Source organism: Triturus cristatus, chromosome 1_1, assembly GCF_964204655.1.
Source record: "Triturus cristatus chromosome 1_1, aTriCri1.1, whole genome shotgun sequence".
NCBI lineage: Eukaryota > Metazoa > Chordata > Amphibia > Caudata > Salamandridae > Triturus > Triturus cristatus.
The window spans coordinates 1,071,749,620-1,071,765,383 of record NC_140579.1 but is presented as its reverse complement, the minus strand read 5'-3'; the positions used below and the strand labels follow the sequence as shown (position 1 = coordinate 1,071,765,383).

Here is a 15,764-nt window from a genome sequence, read left to right as displayed (position 1 = left end):
GATCTGGATGGCTGTGCATAGTGTGGGTCAATCTCCAGTTCATCTCGGTGTTCTGGGTCTGTGCTTTTTTTTAGCAGACTACTTAGTTGGGTCATATAGATGTATGTCCGACTCTATTCAAGTTGATGCTAACATTTGCCTTACTTGCCGACCCAAACTGGCTGGTCCGACTCTGAGCACACACTGAATCAGTGCTGAGGAATTATTCTGGAGACTCCTCTCGGCACCTTACATTCAGGTGAGCATTGAGCGTTGGGTCTTTCCCACTATCCGGCCAAGAGCTTTTAAACTGATTCTCATCACAATTTACTGTATTCGTGGATTTACCCCTTTAAGTCAGACTGACCCGCGACCTTCCTCAATATGTTTAGCGATTAATTCAGTCTGTCCTCAAATGGGACAGCAAGCACCTTCTCTGCAGCATGCACAGTCTCATTTCAATAAGTGTTTCTTAACGGGTACTTTAATTTCCACCATGTTTTTGGGATTCTATTCTTCTGTTCTAAGCTTCACTATTTTTCGGTTATTTAGGACCTTCTGGCCGTATTGTATGTCCATTTTCTTCCTCCTCCCAATGCCATTTAACCTTCTATTGAATTAATTTTCTCTACATTTATTGTAGTCATGTTTTAAAGAGCTCCAATTTGTTCAAATAACCCATTATCCTGATGATGACTCCATAAGAAACACAGGTCAAAACGCCATCAACACCAACGATGAGCAAACCCTCAAAAATTATTTTTAAATTATTGTGAAATAAATATTCAATCTTGTATCAATAGCATCGAGGCTGCACGGCCTTTTATCATTCATTGTATATACACTCTAATATGTTTCAAGCACCACCCTTGTCGATCGCTTGAGCACCAAGGACTTTTTTTTATTATTATTCTTCCTAAACATTAAATATGGCAATGTATTTTCTTCAGTTCTCGAAATCAGTGTTCTGCATTTATGTCTTTTTATTCTTCGGATCTTTCCACGCATAATTATTTTGTTCGTTTTTTTTTTTACATTCACTGCGTTGTCATTTATAGGCTATGGACATTTCTTGTGTTCTAGTAGGAATGTGATCGGTTTTAGGCGGTTATTGAGTGCTCACTGTTTCAGCTAAAGAACATGCAGGAAAAACTGTTAAATCGTTTTTTTCTCTTTAAGAACAGTTGTACAATTTCCTAAGGATGTCGTAACAACTCGAAAGGGTCCAAACCTATCTCAGTGTCTCAATTTTTTAATCGCCATTTGGAGATGAATTGCTTTTTCTAATTTCTAATTTCGATAACAATGCTTCTTCAACTCACTATAAGCAAGCAAGCGTACGTGGTTTTAGGATCAGAGGAAACACGTGTTTCACTATCCTTCTGAACAAATAAACCTACATCATCTGCCGTATTCTAGGAGGTAATGGTTGTTTTATATTCATTCTGTTTTTCACCCTGAGCCATTGTTTATTTTGGTAATCCGACTATTCCCCACAGAACACATTTAGTATACTCGTGTAATTTCATTTTGCAAGGAAATTCTAACTGCAGTTCTTGCATTTACCCACTAGAGAGCAGGCAAAGACTACAATCGGCACTAAGCATCCCAGGAAGAAACTGCTCAGATAATATTTCCAATTAGGGGGAATAACTTGCCAGCCAGATAAAAGAGATTCATTAATGAACGATAGAGGTGGCTTTGGTTCCCGGCATTAAGAAAAAAAGCGAACTTCCTCAAATCAACATATTAGATTAAAATATAGTCATCTGCAAGTTCGATTGAGATTTTTGGGAGCAGAAGCTACATGTTGTGTCAACAATATAATTGTTTGGCTTATCCAAGTACTATAGTATCAACTTTGATCTTAAAATTGCAATCCTTTTCCACTGTTGCAACGCTAACAGGTTAACTCGAATCCGGTTCTAACTGTGACGGAGAATTTGAAGGGGGCGGGGTAGTTATTTCCTAAAAAAATCCTTCCATATTTTGAAATGCGTATTGCTATTACGCATGGTTTTACGCATCATATTTCATTTGTTTTTCGCTATTCAAGCTCCTTAGGTGCGGATTAGAAGGGCAAATTTAGGTGGAACACAATTTCTTCACAGATCATAAGAACATTCTGCCGCAATTTACAAACCTATGACAGCACTTTCAGCGCGTCATCACCATGAAAAGTCAATGACCAGCCATATAATGCAACAGCTCTGTGAAATCAGGAGAACCTTTTCTTTAATCCACTCATGCCATTTCACCCACAAAGTAGGCTTCTTCAGGAAATTGGGTGTTCTTGGATTGCAGCTGAGATCCCACGATAGCATGACAAGCCTAAACTCAATAAGATTTTCTAGATCTGAAATCTTGACACTTGGGTCAGGCCAGTAAAAACTACTAAAGGGGTCATTTACAGATTGGCAGACAGGGTATTCCGTTTCAAATGCGACAGAGTACTGTGGTAAATATTTCGTTACCGGTACTATTTTTTATGCGGTAAAGTCTATCAAGAATAACTCAGTAAATATAAGAGGCAGAATCCGTGGTATTAGAGGTTTTAAAATGCTTTATTCCTATAAAAAGGAAGACAATTCGAATTGTGGGCCTTCTATTCCATCACCACGAAAGTTCAGGAAGGAAGGGAGCATATATTATTGACAGGTAGGCAGTTTTATAGAAAATACATTACAGTGAAACAGATGCAAGAGGCGTAACAGCTGATAAAAGGTGCATACGTAGCTAATAGAGGGCGTAATTCAAGAAACGTCATTAAACATGATGTCACAAGTGGGTGGATCCATAAAAGAATCCTGCAATGTCAGCAGAAATGTTTGGCAAAGATGCGCACGCAGCCGCATGACGTGTGTTTGACGTGCAACTAGAGGGTGAAGGGGACTTGACATTTAGCTCTACGTGTGGAGACAGAAGTCTGGGGTTATGTCAACCTAATCCCTAATCATATCTAATATCCTATGTTTAAAGAACTGTGTTATCCAAAAGGAAAGGTCTCTTAGGATAGAATCTTATTCTATACTGACTATACTGACTGCTAGTGCGTGTACAAGCGTCTAAGTGTCTACACTAGATGCGAGGGGGTATGAATATTCCATGGTAACGGGGCTATGAATTACTTGCATGAGGACAGCGAGGCCTGGCCCTTTGCACGGTAGCTGGAGGAATGTTTACCTAAACTGCTAGACAGGAATGCATCGGATGAGGAGCGAAGGAGATAATCTCGAAGGTGAAATACAGTTTTTGGCAGGCGACAGGCTGGATCAGGCACCGTTAGCCGCGCAAGGAGTAAGACAAAGTTCATGGACACAGATGCAGGCTCAGACTGGAGCTTTCAGAGGCAGAAGGCAGGAAAAGGCTTGATGACAGAATTCGGGCCTACTCGCCTGAATCTGTGAAATGTGGAAAGTGAACCACATAAAGTCGGTGGCCTTTCATACTTAGGAATGGAATATCTGACCCATTCATGGCGGATCTGAAAGAGGACATGTTGACGGTGGACGCACATATATTTGCGTCTTCAAAACTGGAGCAGGAGGGAACATACATGTACTTATAGCATGCACATGGAGCCGTTGGGGTCTACGATAGGGGACATAACTGATCACAAAATTCATATTTCCTCATTCCCTCCTTGTCCCCTTCGGACCCTCAGGAGATATCGATCTTCATCAATCCATCGATCTGTTCATATAGCATCATTTGTTCTTCTTTCTTCTTCCGGGATCTCGAACGAGAACTTGGATGTGGGATACACGAGGTGGCACACAGACCACAAATCGCTGGCCCACATTGTAGACATAAGCAGCAACTGAATAGTATGAGAAAGCCAATACCTAGGAAGGATAGGATTCTCCATCCCCAGGCTGACAACACGCCCCAGAACCAACCGGACCAAGTCCAGGTGCCTGGACTCTGGTGTATCTGGCTTACAATCTTATGAAGGCGAGTTATGGCCTTATATACTGACGGCGAATTTTCTGGTATGAAAATGCAACAACTTGATCCGATGACCCTACAAGCTCCGCCCCTATCGGCCAGGATGACGTCAAGGACAAGACGATTTTGAAGCACAACAATCCGCATAGCAGACTGCTCTTCTGTTAAATTGCCTAAGGCGGAAATAGTCTCATTCACTACTGCTTCAAGGGTTCTGGTTAATCTACATATCAGCTTACTATTAGTGACTGTACCTATATAGGGAAAGAAACCTTTATTGAAATCTGTGTATTTTTCCCATGCTGTTTCAGTGTAATCGACAATTGGGAGATCTCTCTGCTGTCTATTGTGTACTAAATGGGTATTTCTATGATAATCAGGAGGAGCTAGGAAAACAGGTGGCAGAAGGAATGCTATGTAACAGGTACCATCCCAATCTAAAGGTAGACATATATATGCGGTCTGGCCACATATGAAGTAGGAATGATGGGAAGCTCTAAATGTAGACTTGCCTTGATCACTGAATTTTATTACAGTGGTGCATTTACTATGACCCATGTGTATGGAACCATTCTTTCTTATACATAATTCCCCTTTTACTGGGAATACTGACATGGCGGGCAAGATTGGTGTAGCTTCAGATTCAACGTTCAGGATCATGAGGTTAAGTGTAAAATTACCTAATCCATATACTTCATTTTCTAGATCAGTTCCTGTTCTTTTGGGAAGTCCCTCCTTGTTAGGGTAGCAGACTTTAAGTAAAACTAGGTTCAGGTTTCCCCATACCCAGTTGTCTTGATAAACTGCGGAATTTGAATCTAGGGTATTAATCAAACTAAACCATGCTCCACAGGAGCCATTGTGTGTGAACGGATATGGGAAGAGGGGCAAAACTCCCTTATAGTTCTGATAGGGAGGGAGTCGGCCACATATCCAACAATTTGTGGCATTGCTGGTTTGATGGGAATGATGTAACATACTAATAAATGTGTTGTTGCGCAGCGCAAATCTATATGACAACTCATGCGGAGGAAATTCGCTAAAAGAATGTTCTGCAGTTATATTATAAGCACGCTTAAGAATAGGGTAATACATGTGCAATAGGATGCTGACAATGATGATCAGAAGACTTAGAAAAAACAAAATTAATAATGTTACTGTGCAGTGACTATGAAATGATTTACAATACGCATGCTTTTTGAGCTGCATCTGATGATTAATTTCTCTATTCCGGTCTAGAGAATACATGTCAGAGACAAATTCAACCGATTCACCTTGGAGAGGACTTAAACAATCAAATTGTCTGACTTACTAGACCTCAATTTTAGTTTATAAATTTCTGAGTTCGATTCCTCAACCAAGGGGAGCTTTGAGTCTGTTTGTGAGGGAATACAGGGTTGAGTATCTACGTTGGATGGTAGTCCATAAAATTTCTTGATATGACTCGAGTGCAACCACCCTTTCCTTCCCTCGATTTTCACGGCTGTCCTTGTGGTGAGTAGAACCAACTTCGGTGACTTCCACCTAGGATCCAGTTGGGTCTTCCGGTCAAAGTTCCTGACCAGCACCAGGTCACCAGGAACTACGTCATGGGGCTTCACCTCAGTATTGTCGGGAAAAGCTGCGGATACCTGTGAACGACAAGATTGTAGTGCAGACATCAAGGAAGCCAGGTAATCTGTCAGCATATTACAGTCAACGTCAGTGATTTTACGAGGTATAGGCGTCCCCCACATATTTGGTGGTCTACCGAAGATCACCTCATACGGGGATAGCCCTGTTCGAGAATGTGCTACCATTCTCATGTAAAAGAGCGCAACTGGTAAGGCTACTATCCAATCGACTCCTTTTTCTCTACATATTTTGGACAATCTAATTTTCAAAGTTTGATTATGGCGTTCTACGAGACCTGCTGCCTCGGGATGTCGGACACAGTGAAATTTCCATTGATAGCCTAAAAGAAGGGAAACGTGTTTCATTAGTTCGGATGAGAACGGCTGGCCGTTATCTGAGTAGACAACACGTGGTAAACCGTACCGTGGGAAGAATTCTCGAACTAACTGTTTGGCAGTAGTCGGGGCAGTGTAATCTGAAACCGGGTATGCTTCTGTCCAACGGGAAAGAGCACAGACAACTACGAGAACATATTTGAATCCTCGACATCGTTCCATCTGGATATAATCCATCTGGAGGACTTCAAAAGCATGATCGGGAGGTTGAAATCCACCCTGTTCTACGGGGATGCTTTTACCTGGATTAAACTGACAACATATCATACAGGTACGAACCTTTTGTTTAGCTGCGGCTCGCAAGTGTTTGTTGAACCAAATGTGTTGAATACTGTCTAGCATAGCTTTTTCTCCTAGGTGTGCTGGACTATGTATTGTGTTAATGATAACTTGAACCATTGAGTCGGGAAGAAACCATATAGATTTTTCCTTCGTCATCCATCCCTGATCTGTTTGGATCCCTCCTAATTCAGTCCATTTCTTTATTTCTTCTGGTGTAGCATGTGTCTGTATGTCAATTACATCAAGGGCGGGATCCTTAACTGTCATGCAATGTGTTGGTGTCGGAACTATTGTCCTTGTCATGTCAGTTGTGTGAGTCTGATTCTGAGCAGTCTGTTTAGCTGTTCTATCAGCTAGGTCATTACCCTGAGAAATAATATCGGTAACTTTTGTATGGGCTTTGCATTTCATAATCGATATTTCAGTGGGTAGATGAATCGCGTCTAATAGGGTTTGAATGAGGGGTCCGTGCTGGATGTGGGCACCGTGAGAAGTTAAATAACTTCTCTCTCGCCACAGCACGCCGAAGTCATGGACGACTCCGAATGCATAACGTGAATCTGTGTATATATTGACTTTCTTATTTTTGGCTTGAATACAGGCTTGTGTCAGAGCGGTGAGCTCTGCTGCTTGAGCTGACAAAGTGTTAATACGATTTGTTTCAATGACTTCAGTGTCTGTTGTGACTGCGTAAGCAGCCACTAACTCTCCTGTACTTGTTCTCATACATGACCCATCTACATACAATGTCAAGTCTGGATCTGACAAAGGGATATCTGTCAAGTCTTGTCTGGGTTTTGTCGTGATAGTGATGACTTCGACACAATCATGTGCCAATGGATCTGTTCCGCCTACTGGTAACAGTGTAGCAGGATTTAACGTATTACAACGTCTGATTTCTATATGTGGCTGAAACAATGTTAATTCGTAACCGGTGAGTCTCGCTATAGTCAAGTGTTGTGTTTGTGTGCGGTTCAAGAGAACCTCTACTGCATGTGGTACTTGTACTGTCAATTGATGTCCTAACACTATGGCATCGCTTTGTCTGATTGCTAAAGCTGTTGCTGCCACCGATTTCAGGCACGCAGGAAGAGCCTGAGCTACTGGATCTAATGTACTAGAGAAATAAGCACATGGTTTGTGTGATCCTGCTTGTTCCTGAGTGAGTACTGACAAAGCAGTACCTTCGCGTTCTGTAACGAAGAGTGTAAACTGTTTACTGTAACATGGTGTTGCTAGGACAGGTGCTTGGCATAAAGCTTTCTTTAAACTTTCAAAGGCGTGTGTATGTTCTTGAGTCCAAGGGAGGACAGTCGATGTGGCTGCCTCCTGTGTTGTCAACTGGATGAGTGGTTTTGCTAGAAATGCATATTGAGGGATCCACTGCCTACAGTATGAAGTGAGGCCTATAAAAGCCCGTACCTCCTTTTGTGTCTTGGGTGGTGGCATGTTAGCGATTAACTGGATGCGGTCGGATGTAAGCTGCCTTCCCTCCTTGGACAGCGAGTGCCCAAGGTAAACAACTCGCTGGACACAGAATTGCAGCTTAGAAGGGGACACCTTGTGCCCTTTGTCAGCCAAAAATTTTAAAACCGTCAGTGACGCTTTTTCACATTCAGGTTCGCTTCGGGCGGTGATCAGCAGATCATCGACATATTGAAGCAAGGCAGTGTTAACTGGCATGTGGATACTGTCAAGTTCTCGTTTCAGTGCTTGGCTATAGATGCTGGGGCTTTCTGTAAATCCTTGAGGTGCGCGTGTGAATTTAAAACTTCGTCCATTTAAACTAAATCCGAATAAATATTGACTTTCCGGATCGATTGGGACACTAAAGAAAGCATTCTTGAGATCAATTACAGTGAAAAACGTTGCTTCTGAGTCAATAGCTGTTAGTAATGAAGAGATATCTGGGACCACGGGGTATTGTGGCACAATACATTTATTTAATTCGCGCAGATCAATAACTAATCGATATACTGGTGGAGCTTTTGGATCCGTTCTTTTAAGAATCGGAATTATCGGAGAATTACATACGTTGGAGTCGGTTTCGACAACCACTCCTTGTGCAATGAGCTCGTCAATGATTTGCAGCAAAGCCACAACAGCATCGGGTGGTAACTTGTATTGTCGTATTCGTGGTAGTATTACTCCTGATTTCAGTGTAACTCGATATGGTGTAATGTTCATGCAACCAACATCAGTGGGTCCTTGTGCCCATAAATGTGTAGGTAAATTCTGCAGTCGGTGATCCATGTCTCTGGATACGTAGTGACCTTTAAAGTCACGTAAAAATAGTCGTACTCCTTCCGGAGAACAACATATTATAGCTCCTAGAGCTTTCAATGTTTTTATGCCTAACAAGTTTTCTGGACATGATTTAGTAAGCAATAAATCTGTAGTACGTGTCAATGGACCAATCGTAAGTGGAAGAGGTTGTGTTACGTCATTAATTATGGGTTTTCCTGAGAATCCAAGGGAAATATTCTGTGAGCCTGAGAGGGGTGCCCCTGGAACTTCACTACGTCTTATAGTTGTTCTGCTTGCCCCTGTATCAAGTAAAAACTTTCTGTCTTCCCCTAATAATTCACTATGTACATAAGGTCCCTCTTGGTCTACAGGAACCTCAATAAGGGGTAAGCCAACTTCCCTCTCTAGGCTATCTCATGAGTATCGCTGATAATCGGGATAATCTGCTTGTGCATACTGATACATCTGTTGTGTCGTTGCTTGTGTTGCAGCAATAGGCTGCGCTTGTGGTGGTGCTACGATCTGTTGTGGAGCTGCCTGTTGCGGAGCTAGTTGTTGCAGAGCTAACCTAGGTTGTGCATGCTGAGGGATTTGTTGTTGATTCTGATCCTGTCTAGGTGGACGTGGTCTCTCCTGAGTTCTACCTGTAGCAATATTATGTTTCAGAACTGGACAATCGTGTATATAATGACCTAGTTGTTTACAATAGTTGCATGTCCCTTTCGCAGGGCCTGCGGAATCACCTTTTTGATGACTATCGGCTGGAACTGACTGTGCAACAAGCATTTTCATTTTTGTATCTTTCATACGTCTTTGTTCGTGTTCTTGTTCTTCTCTAATTCTATTGTGATGATATTGTAACATCTGTAGCATCTGTGATGGGGTATTACCTTGCCAGGTACTTTCGAATTTCAATACTCTATTCTTAACTTGTAGCAGAGAATTTTCAACTAATTTTGTCACAAACAGATGTGGGTATGACTCACTACTGGCTTTTATGCCACTATTTATACCAAAACATTTTTCAAATCGGGAATAGAAATCACTAGTATCTTCGTCTGGCTTTTGTTTACAGGCTGAGATTGCACCCCAGTCTTCCTTTTTCGTAGTTAATAAACGTGGCAGTACCTGTATTAGTAATCCTGCTAGTGCTGTAGTCTTTTCCCCAAGCCCTGCTCCTGCAGCTCGGGCCTTTTCTTCGTTTTCTAATGCTGTCCAATCTATCTTTTGGTCTCCCACCTCCCATTCCTTTTCTTTGAGTTTCTCATAAACACCGGCGGGTAATAGGACTTTTAATATTTTCATAATGTCGGGATAGGTATACTCTCCCATGAGTAACATGTCTTTTATCTCACGGTGGAAACCTGCTGGGTCCTTGTCATGGCTGGGTACTACTTTCTTCATTTCTAATAATTCTAATTTAGTTATAGGTGTGTACACAAACACGCGTGTAAAATTATCACCGGCACATCTAATTGGGTGTACTTCGCGTAACGGGTTCTGTCTATCTATGTGATACATTTTTCTTCCCATTATGGGAACTGGAACGTGTTCCGGGCATACGAAATTTAAATATTGGTTTCGGGATTCTAGTATTTCTTTAATCAAATCAGTACCTGACCCTCTCCATATGTTCGTGAGTAGTTCTGTCAATATGTCAGGTAAGGGTCCTGGATCGGAGTGTTGGCTTTTATATAATATAAGGAGGTGTTGAATCATGTATATACTAGCTAAACGCTGTTCATATGGGTCAAGATTCAGAAACGTGTGTGCAAGTACATCATCATTGTATTCGCCGGTACTGTTAGCCCATTGTACTGCTGACCTGGCTAATTCTTGTTCGTCCATGGAATCGAGCATGTGGTACCCCCTTCGATCTCGGAGTAATTTATCAGCGGCTTGGAATAAGTGTTCGGGGGATTTTGTATTTAACATAGGGTTTGGAAAATGTCTATTATATTCTGGACGTATTGGACGTACCGGATCATTAAAACCTCTGGTATTATTATGGGGTCTTCCTCTACCTACATAAGCTATCGTTTCTACTTGCTCTGACTCTTGCTCCTCCTCTTCTCTGTTTAGGTCAGCGGCGTCTACCTCTAATCTTTCTTCGTGTATTCGTTCTACTTCTTTGCGGATCTTTCGGTACATAGCGACTATACATAACTGTTTATCATGTCTCCCTTCTGATATATTCTGGCCCCAAGTGACAAGTTTTTGCATTTCTTCCGGATTTACCCCAGGCCGGTCTTGATTTCTGATTACACAGTTTATGAGGAAACGTAACAGTTGTCCCTGTACCTCCGCTTTCTGGTACTCCATGGCTCTGCTAATACTTTCAGGACTTCGCCCCGACTGGACAAAGTGATATATATTTTCTAAATGTGTAGTCATTCCTGGTAGCTTCGTTAAATATATTGCAGCTCGTCGAATACGTAATGATGACAGCAGCATTTCGTCCCGTTTACCGGGCACAGGATCATATCTACAATCTACTAGAAGTTCCTTAAGCATGTCGGGAGTTGCTAGTTTGGGCGTACGTTGGTGTGCTAATTCTCTAAGGGAAAATTTATTTCCTCTGGGTGGCGTAGAAAAAATGTCTGTCGTACCTCCTGTAGCACCGTCTGGGGTGCTAGGCACGAAAGGATTTGTTGAAGGTGAGACAGCAACCGTCGTTGCGGGAAAAACTGTAGAGACGGACGGACCTGTGGGAACTTGTGTAGGAGTTTGTAATTGCGGGGATACAGACGGATGCTCTTGGTGTTGAACACCATCGGCAAGCGGTATGTGTGGTATGGCATTAGCATACTCGGGAGCTACGTCATCTAAATAGGAGGAAAGAAAAACGTCCTTTGCTGTTTTGGGATGTGATTTGGGATGTGCTTTTATCGGAAACAATGGAGGTGGCAAGTCTTTTGGTATTTCCGGAGTAGCCTTAGGTAACCCTTCGGCCAGAAGTGGATACATACCATTCATAAGGGCGTTTCTTTGTCTATCTAATTGTTCTGATTTTACTCGGGTACCTTCCTCAATTAACAGATTCTCTCGGACTTTATTCGAATTCTCCTTACCCTTATCTTCCTGTCTGAGTGCTTTTTCTGTACGTCTATACGATTCTTTACGCCATAATTCAATGGCATCTTTTTGTGACTGTCTGGCTTTCTTTTTCCATAATTCTTCTTCTACTCTCATGATGCAATCTGCATCCCAGGTCCCCGCTGCGGGCCATCTCTGGCTCTCTGGTAATTCTTTGGTGTAATCCACCCATAAATCAAGAAATAATACGGCATCTAGACCATGCTTATGATACATAAAGTATCCTGGAGTATCCCTAGGTGGAATGGGAACGGCTTCTTCGAGTACACCTTTTCTAGTTGTGATCTGTCTTAGTTTCGAAAAGAGCGGCATTTTTAGATCTTGTTTCTAGAACACACTTTATACAAGAAAACACAATAATGAGCATTCATTCACACCACAATATATAGAACGTATTTAAAACATTTAACGCTTAACAGTTTTACGAACAATGATAACTAATAGAAAACTAGTCACTGACATTATACTGACACTAGATAATACTTATTTATATGCAAAACATACTATATTACTATATATACTGCTAAACAGTACAGATACACTGCTGAAACAGTGCAGACCGGATTTGTGTACCCAAACCCGTCTTGACCGGCACAGACTATGTGCACGTAAAATGCCTCCCCGATAATGGTACTCACCGGGTAGCTCGGAACGGAAGGCCTCGGAACGGAACTGAAACTGGACCGGACTGGACTCGACTCGACTGGACTCGGAACTTCGGAACTCGGTGGGACTCTGTATACCTCGGATCTTGCTCTCTCAGCTAGGCTCTGGTCGGGATACTTCGCACTTCTCACCGCCTCGTCTGGGTGTTGATCGCAGCCTCAGTCGTCCCCGCTTGGCCGGAGGGAGATACAGGAAATCCTGCGGGTACGCGTTTTTGTCCGTTCAGCTGTGGCAGGAGACCGGGCCTGCAACGCACCGCCGGCGCGTGAGATGAGAAAGTGTCCCTATTCGGGCGCCAATTTATGTGGTAAATATTTCGTTACCGGTACTATTTTTTATGCGGTAAAGTCTATCAAGAATAACTCAGTAAATATAAGAGGCAGAATCCGTGGTATTAGAGGTTTTAAAATGCTTTATTCCTATAAAAAGGAAGACAATTCGAATTGTGGGCCTTCTATTCCATCACCACGAAAGTTCAGGAAGGAAGGGAGCATATATTATTGACAGGTAGGCAGTTTTATAGAAAATACATTACAGTGAAACAGATGCAAGAGGCGTAACAGCTGATAAAAGGTGCATACGTAGCTAATAGAGGGCGTAATTCAAGAAACGTCATTAAACATGATGTCACAAGTGGGTGGATCCATAAAAGAATCCTGCAATGTCAGCAGAAATGTTTGGCAAAGATGCGCACGCAGCCGCATGACGTGTGTTTGACGTGCAACTAGAGGGTGAAGGGGACTTGACATTTAGCTCTACGTGTGGAGACAGAAGTCTGGGGTTATGTCAACCTAATCCCTAATCATATCTAATATCCTATGTTTAAAGAACTGTGTTATCCAAAAGGAAAGGTCTCTTAGGATAGAATCTTATTCTATACTGACTATACTGACTGCTAGTGCGTGTACAAGCGTCTAAGTGTCTACACTAGATGCGAGGGGGTAGGAATATTCCATGGTAACGGGGCTATGAATTACTTGCATGAGGACAGCGAGGCCTGGCCCTTTGCACGGTAGCTGGAGGAATGTTTACCTAAACTGCTAGACAGGAATGCATCGGATGAGGAGCGAAGGAGATAATCTCGAAGGTGAAATACAGTTTTTGGCAGGCGACAGGCTGGATCAGGCACCGTTAGCCGCGCAAGGAGTAAGACAAAGTTCATGGACACAGATGCAGGCTCAGACTGGAGCTTTCAGAGGCAGAAGGCAGGAAAAGGCTTGATGACAGAATTCGGGCCTACTCGCCTGAATCTGTGAAATGTGGAAAGTGAACCACATAAAGTCGGTGGCCTTTCATACTTAGGAATGGAATATCTGACCCATTCATGGCGGATCTGAAAGAGGACATGTTGACGGTGGACGCACATATATTTGCGTCTTCAAAACTGGAGCAGGAGGGAACATACATGTACTTATAGCATGCACATGGAGCCGTTGGGGTCTACGATAGGGGACATAACTGATCACAAAATTCATATTTCCTCAGTACCATGCCTGCCAAACCAACGGTCTGCCCGCCCTGTAGGCCCCTTTAGGTAAGAAGGACCTGTCAGCTTTCGGTTGACAAAAGCCTCCGTCCATACCACCCCCTATTATAAATGAACCATTAGTCTATAACAAGCATAAGGGTGACATGAAACTTTTAGGAAGATTTTAGAGGGGTCACAAGTGTCGGTAAAGAAGGCAGAGAGCCTCAGTTAAAGTACTGAGAAGCGAAAAAGAATGACCTGGCAACCCTGTGGCAGAGGTCAAAGTTTTCAAATACCACGACTCACCTAATTTTCCTATTGCTCAAGAGTGGCAAACCCAAGCATCCACTGAAGCATAACTATCTCAGTTTGAAATCTACAAGTTGATTTACCTGGGAACGAACGAGTAAGTCTTCTGTAGCGTAGTGGGGTCAAGTTCAAAAAGGGATGCAATGTCGTTGCCATGAGGAATAGCCACAAGCCGGTATTTTATCATCTCTCCTGCCTTCCTGCGGTTGGCACGTGCTACGGCGGCCTGAAAACAAGAAGACCAAAGCACCATCAGGGGCAGGTGAATTGAGCACTCCCTATGGTTAGTTGAGATAGACACGCCCACTCATGGTTATGAGTGTGCTAATGCATCAAGAAAGTGGAATGCCAATTATACCAGCTGCCATCTTTGGGGAACTCACTTCATAGTGTTGGGACTGTCCATAAAACTACTCACTGGTTACAATGTAGAGCATGTGCCTACTGCATGCAACATTTTTTTAGATATTTCTGCAGAATCTTGTGAGCAACAATGTTAAATGAAGTGTTAATTGGGAAATAACATTGTTAAGATTCTGGCTTCAACTTTATCGTCACCTTTACTGATCATGAAAACGTCTTCCAGAAGAATTCAAATTGAGCCAATACATTTTTCACATAATTTGATGTGGATTTGTGTTTGGTAAGCAAGGCTATTTTGGATAAATATGATATCACACTGTAGCGAATCTTCTATGTGAACGGAAATATATCTTTAGGCGAAAAAAGGGTGACAAACAGTCACTAAGAGAAAGACGCAGGATTTATGGAGAGTACATGGCAGAGAACACATGAAAATGCCATACAGACAGTGAGCAATATGGAAAGTGAATGAGAGACTGAACTGAATTAGAGAGAAAAGGAAAAGGGAAAAGTGGCTCACACAGAATGAAAAGATATTATTATAAAAACAAATAGAAATAGAAGGATTCAGGCACCAACTTCGAAAGGTAGAGGAACTGCAGAGACAAGAAAGAATTGATATAGATAGAATGTAAATGCTGGCAGAGTATTGACCCGTGGAGTCACAGGCAAATCACAAGGCAAAGGATGGAGAACGATGGAGAAATGAGAAAAACAACAAAGCTGGTAACCAAATCAGGATCTCCATTAGATCCTGCACCTCCACAGATCAAAAGTGGAAGATGTTATACTGCCTTCACTAACGGAGCTTCTTAATCACTCCCTAGATGCAGAATTGGTTCCAAATCATTGGATGCATGCAGTAATTAGAACTCTACTGAAAGAACCCCATCTAGATCCAGTAATACTTGCTAACCTGCGACCCATCTCATTACTTCCTTTTCTCAGAAAACTGCTGGAGAAACAAGTAAATCGGACATTAGCCAATTTTTTGGAAAACAATAACATTCTTCACCCTACCCAGATGGGCTTCCGTTCCCACCATAGCATGGAAGCAGTACTACTGGTGGTCACAGAGGAGCTCAAAGATATACTAGATAACGGAGGATCAGCCGCTATCTTACTGCCAGATCTAAGCGCAACATTTGACACCGTGGATCATGCCATTTTAAAAGACAGACTAAGGGAAGTAGCAATTCATGATAAAGCGTTGGATTGACTTATTTCTTATCTGGAAAACAGATCTTACCATGTCATGGACAAAGACTGCTTCTCAGATAGCTTGCCAACTATTTCTGGTGTGCCACTGGGATCGTCATTCAGCCCCACGCTGTTTAAAATATATGTTCAACAGGTTGCCACCACAGTGCAGGAATTTGACATTTCAGCTATTTCTT

The 15,764-nt window shown here is 42.3% G+C and overlaps 1 protein-coding gene across 1 annotated transcript in view; it reads right to left on the bottom strand.

Annotated features, from left to right (window-relative positions):
- ITPR3 (inositol 1,4,5-trisphosphate receptor type 3) overlaps positions 1–15,764 on the bottom strand; it is an 895,552-nt gene that overhangs the window by 425,603 nt on the left and 454,185 nt on the right. Inside the window, 1 exon segment of the mRNA XM_085647149.1 lies at positions 14,088–14,230. Coding sequence (XP_085503275.1) covers positions 14,088–14,230 — 143 coding nt within the window.